This window comes from Meles meles, chromosome 16 (assembly GCF_922984935.1).
Source record: "Meles meles chromosome 16, mMelMel3.1 paternal haplotype, whole genome shotgun sequence".
Lineage (NCBI taxonomy): Eukaryota > Metazoa > Chordata > Mammalia > Carnivora > Mustelidae > Meles > Meles meles.
Window position 1 is genome coordinate 19,888,081 of NC_060081.1, and position 6,198 is coordinate 19,894,278.

The 6,198-nt window shown below is 36.8% G+C and overlaps 1 protein-coding gene across 1 annotated transcript; it reads right to left on the reverse strand.

Moving 5' to 3' along the window:
• Positions 1-1,666: 1,666 nt before the first annotated feature.
• LOC123927076 (calmodulin-binding transcription activator 1-like) lies at positions 1,667-2,180 on the reverse strand. The gene has a single exon (XM_045981602.1). It carries the CDS (start codon positions 2,150-2,152, stop codon positions 1,910-1,912), a length of 243 nt encoding a protein of 80 aa, XP_045837558.1. The 5' UTR covers positions 2,153-2,180; the 3' UTR covers positions 1,667-1,909.
• Between the last annotated feature and the right edge of the window lie 4,018 nt (positions 2,181-6,198).

The window sequence follows — 6,198 nt, forward strand, 5'->3', positions numbered from 1 at the left end:
ATTGAAATATAATTTACATACCATAAATTTACCCATTTAAGGTATATAAGTCAATGGATTTTAGTGTAGTCACAAAGCTGTTCAACCATCACCACAATGTAATTTTAGAACATTTTTATTATATCCACACCCCGCCCCAGAAAAAAAAAAACTTGGTACCCATTAGCAGTCACTCCCCACCGCCCCCCCCCCCAATCCCCAGTCCTAGACAGCCACTCATTTGCTTTCTGTCCACATAGGTCTGCTTATTCTAGACATTTCATATGTATGGAATCATTTAATGTGGTCTTTTGTGTCTGGTTCCTTTCACTTAGCATCATGTTTTTAAGGATCATATGTACCATAGCTTGGATTAGTATTTCATTCTCTTCTATTGTTGAATCACATTCTATTGTATGGATATATACATTTTACTTACTCATTTATTAGTTGATGAACATCTGGGTTGTTTCTGCTTTTTTAACCATTATAAATAATATAGCTGTGAACATACATATATAATTTTTGTGTGGACTTCTGTTTACATTCCTCTTGGGAATATATGCAGAGTATGTTGTTTGAGTTCCACATTATTTGTGAATTTCCCAAATTTCCTTTTCTTGCTTATTTTAATTTCATTGCAGTGCACATTAGTCAGGGTTCTCCAGAGAAGTATGTATCTAAATAGATACATAGATATAGATAGATACATAAGAGAAGATTTCTTATGGTAGTTGGTTCATGCAATTATGGAGGCTGAGATATGCCACGATATGAGATCTGCAATGAAGAAGCAGGAAGGCTGGTGATATAATTCGGTTCAAGTCTGAAAGCCTGAGAACCAAGAGCAGGAGAAGATGGATAAACCAGTTCAAGAGGAGAAAAAGAGAGAATTTGCTCTTTCTCCACCTTTTTGTTCTATTCAGACCTTCAGTGGATTAGACAAAACCCACCCTCATCGATGAGGGTGATCTTCTATACTCAATCTGCTGATGCTAATCTCTTCTGGAAACACCTTCACAGACACATTCAGAAATAATGTTTTACCAGCTATTAGTGGGCATTTCTTAGCCCCATCAAGTTGATGCATAAAATTAATCATCACATGGTGGGAGAACATACTTTGTATGGCTTTAATCTTTATAAGTTTTTGAGGATTGTTTTATGGCCTAGTGTACGGTCTATTTTGGAGAATGTTCCATGTATACTTTAAATGTTCTCTATAGATGTCTCTTGGGTCCAGTGGGTTTATTGTGTTCTTCATGTCTTTCATTTCATTGCATACTTCTGGCTAAGTGTATCCATGACTGAAAGTGGGGTCTTTCTCAATTATCATTTGTTGCATTCTCTTCGTCAGTTTTTGCTTCATGTATTTGGGGGCTCTGTCGTTAGGTGCATATATGTTTATAATTACTTATAATCTTCCTGATGAATTGACACTTTTTTACATTTTATAATGTCCCTCTTTGTCCTTAATAACAATTTTTGTCTTAAGGTCTATTTGATCTAATATTAATGCTGCCACTCCAGCCTTCTCAGATCTCTTTGGTTGCTATTTGCATGTTTTCCATCCTTTCACTTCAATCTAATTGTGTCTTTGAATGTAAAGTATGTTTCTTATAAGGAGTGCCTAGTTGTACCCTGTTGTTTTGTCCATTCTGCTGATCTGCCTTTTTTTTTTTAAAAACTGAAATGAATTTTAATACAGAAAATGAAGACAGCATTTTGCAAATTTATCGCTCAAAGGGGTATCTCTATTTGAGGAAATCAGCGTGTTACACTTTGAGAGATGAAATGTTACAGCTTGTACACCAAAATTAAAAAATGAAATTAAATTAAAAAATGAAATGGTTACCAAGGTAATGCAGGTCAGGGGATCAAAGGTGAAGGGTCACACATTATTAAAAAGAAATCCAAAAGGACGGCCGCATCATGATCTCTCATTAGTGTTCCAACGGCGCCTCTCTTGGGGTAAACTTGAACATTTCGGCAGACATTCAAGCAGCTTTTTCAGTAAAAAGATTTTTACATGACTACTATTGCTGTTCCCATGATCATCTTCTAGAGGTGGCACGGTGTAGAGAACACAGTAGGTGCTAGTTCCGCAGAACACACTTTGGGAAACGCTCTTCCAGCTTGTTTTCTGCAGCCATTTCCCCTCCGCGCGCCACATCCTCCTCCTCCTCGCGACCTGAACCCCGAGCGCGTGCCTCGTACAGCCGCCGCCGGCCCAGCCACCCCGCCGCCGCCCTGCACCCCTGATCTGCCTTTTTAAAAAGACATTTAAATTTACTGTAATTACTGATAAATAGGATTTGCAGCTATCATCTATTATGTATTTTCTTTATTTCTAATGTCTTGTTTCCTCTGTTACTCTATTATGGCTTTCTTTCATGTTAAAGAGTTATATATTTTCTAGTGTACCATTTTAATTCACCTATTGCTTCTCATAATCTTTGTTAGGTCATATTCTTAATGGTTGCCCAGAACATTAGAATTAACATCTCAACTTAAAAAACAATCCAGTTCGTAATAATACTAACTTAATTTTAATACTATCCAGAAGTTCTGCTCTGATATAGTTCCATTCTATAGCAGAGGACCTCTGCTGTGGTATTATTACCATATATATTACAACTTCATCTATTTTAAGCTCATTAACACAGTTTTGTAATTATTGCTTTATGGAGCTGTTTTTTTAAAATCAGAGGAGAAAAGATGTACAGAATACTTTAATCTTTCTTTTATATTTACCTTGTAGTTACCCTTACCAGTGTTCCTTATTTCGTTGTGTGGATTCAAATAACCAGCTGCTATTGTTTATCTCAGCCTGAAGGACTCTCCTTACTATTTCTTATGGGGCAGGTCTGCTAGGGATGAATTTCTTTGTTTTTGTTCATCTTGGAATGTCTTAATTTCTTTTTTTTATTTTTAAAGGATAGTTTTGCCACATACAGAATTCTTGACTTACAGTTCTCCTCCTTCCTCCCCACCCCCAGCATTTTGAATATGTCATCTCACGCTTTAAGCTTCCATGGTTTCCAGTAAGAAGCTGGCTATTAATCTTACCGAGGATCTCTTGTCCTCATAGTTAGTCATTTCTCTCTCGCGATTTTCAAGATTCTCTCTTTGCCTTTCAGTAGTATAATTATGATGTGTCTAGGTGTGGATCTTTTTTAGTTTGTTTTATTGGAGTTCATTGAGTTTCTTAGATGAACTGACTCATGTCTTTCATCATATTAAGGAAGTTTTAGGCCATTATTTCTTCAAATATTCTTTCTGTCTCTTTTTTCCTCTCTCTTCTGGGTCTCTCATTAAATATACGTGAAACTACTTGATGGTGTGCCATATGGTTTTCAGGCTCTGCTCATTTTTCTTCATTCTTTTTTCTTTCTGATTGGATAATCTCAGTTGACCTTTATTCAAGCTCACTGATTCTTTCTTCTGTCAATTCCAATGTGTTGTTGAACCCCTCTAGTGAATTTATCATTTCCAGTTATTATACTTTTCAAATTCAGAATTAGGTAGAATAGTTTCTATCTCTTTATTGATATTATTTATTTGGCAAAACATCATTGTCTTGCCTTCCTTTAATTCTTTAGACATGGTTTCATTTAGATATTTAACATATTTATAGTAGCTGGTTTAAAGTCTTTGACTAGTAAATGCAACATCTGGGCCTTCTTGGGGTCCATTTTTTAAAAAAAAAATATTTCATTTATTTGAGTGAGAGTGAAAACGAGAGAGAGAGAGCACACAGGGAGTAGGGATAGACTCCCCACTCAATCCCAGGACCCTAAGATCATAGCGTGATTCAAAGGTAGATGCTAACCAACTGAGCCACCCGGGTGCCCTCAGGGTCCTTTTTTTTAAAAACAAAAAAAAAAATTAAATTTAGGGGCACCTGGGTGTCTCTGTCAGTTGAGCGGCTGCCTTCGGCTCAGGTCATGATCCCAGAGTCCTGGGATCAAGCCCCACATTGGGCTCCCTGCTCAGTGGGGAGTCTGCTTCTCCCTCTGACCCTCTCCCCTCTTTTGCTCTCTCTCTCTCTCTCAATAAATGAATAAAATCTTTAAAAAATAAATAAAATTTAAATTCAATTAGCCAACATATAAGTACATCATAAGTTTCAGATGTAGAGTTCAATAATTCATCAATTCCATGTAAAACCCAGTGCCCATCACATCATGTGCCCTCCTTAATGCCCATCATCCAGTTACTCTATCATACCACCTACCTACCCTCCAGGAACCTTCAGTTTGTTTCCTGTAGTTAAGAGTCTCTCATGGTTTTTCTCCCTCTCTGATGACTTATCATTCAGTTTTCCCTTCCTTCTGCTATGATCCTCTGTACCGTTCCTCATATTCCACATATGAGTGAAACTGTATGATTATTGTCCTTCTCTGATTGACTTATTTCTCTCAGCATAGTACCCTGTAGTTCCATCCACATCAGTGTAAATAGTAAGTAATCATCCTTTCTGATGGCTGAGTAATATTCCATTGTGTGTGTGTATGTGTGTGTGTGTGTATCTCACATTTTCTTTATTCATTCATTTGTCTATGGACATCTTCGTTTTGGCTATTATGGACACTGCTGCTATAGACATTGGGGTGCAAGTGTCCCTTTGGATCAATACATTTATTTGTATCTTTGGAGTAAATACCTAGTATGCAATTTCTTCCCTCCTTCATCCTTTCCTTCCTTCCTCCCTTTTGTAAAAACTAATCTCATATAAGAAAATGTCTTTGAATGCACATATGAAGAGAATAAAATATTCCCTCAAACTAAAAAGGAGCTAGCATGTTTTAGTTCACCCTAACTCTGGACAAATAAGTCACTGCTCATCTTCATAGCTGGAGATTAAGTTAGGTGCCAAATTAGAAAACAAATAAATGGTATTTTAACCTCCCTCCTCTTTTATTCTCTGATGGCCCAAGCAGACTGATAAAGTGTGTTTGGTCTGTGCGCTTAATTTCTTTCCCACTTTACAGTGCCAAACACCGTGGTGAGATCTTAGTAGTCAAGAGTTACTTAAGACACAGCCTCAGCTCTCTTTTGTTCTAGATCTGCAGTTGACATCCCTAAAAATAAATATATGCTCTTGTTAAAACAAACTCATAGATGCAGCAGTATGGTCTAATAGTAGTAAGGTCTAATAGGTGGAACTGTGTTACCCCTGAGAAGTCACATGGTGAAGTTCTAAACCCCAGTACTTTAGAATGTGACTATTTGGAGATAGGGTCTTTAAAGAGGTAATTAAATTAAAACGATATAATGGGGGTGGGCCCTAATCCAACATGACTTTATTTATTTTTTTTTAATAAGGAAAGGAGATCAGGATACAGACACATCTAGAAGAAAGATCATGCGAAGATGCAGAGAGAAGATAGCCATCTACAACCCAAAGAGAAAGGCCTTAGGAGAAACCAAACCTGCTGACACCCTGGTCTTGCGCTTATAGCCTCCAGAACTGTGAGAAAATGTATTTTTATTGTTAAGTCATCCAGTCTGTGGTACTTTGTTATGGCAGTCAGAGTTAATCAATATAACCCTCCCCTGGGATTGACTCACTTGGGACATTAGTACTGTCACAGTTGGTTAAAAACAGCATGAGCATGTATAATTTAATTCATATATTGAGATGTTAATAAATGTATTATGTGCTGACAACTCTAAAGATAACATTTTATTAACCTAGTTTTATTATACCGAAGTCCACATGTTTCCCCCTATATGCATCTGGAACATGGAGCTGGGCTGCCTGTTCATGTCCAAATGAAAGATGAGGTCTTGGTGTAGGAATAGAACGGACACCACTAAATCCCGAGTTATGTGACAGGATTTGAAGCAGCGTACTAAATATGCTCCAAGGTTAGAGAAAAAGAGGAAGATGCTAAATCTTACATTCAATCTAATTCTTGTGTAAAAACAACAAAAGTTATCAGTTCTATGTACGGAAAAAATATTGGCAGGAAGTACATCATAACATTTATTGTAATTGTTTTGGAAGCTGATACTAAAGTTATTTTTTCTTCTTTTCTATTATCTACTTATCTGAGTTTTCTACATTTTCTCTAGTGGGCCCATTTAGTGTTCTAATGAATATAAAATCAATAAGGTATGTCTTGTCAAAAGATCCCAGATTTGATGCTAATTTCTGGAGTGTTTGGCTGTCCCCTACCTGCTTCTAAATATTTTCTCAGATTTAAACCAGGT

What these genes read in the sequence shown, in the direction of transcription:
- LOC123927076 (XM_045981602.1), bottom strand. Translation starts at nt 2,152, where the DNA reads ATGTGGCGCGCGGAGGGGAAATGGCTGCAGAAAACAAGCTGGAAGAGC.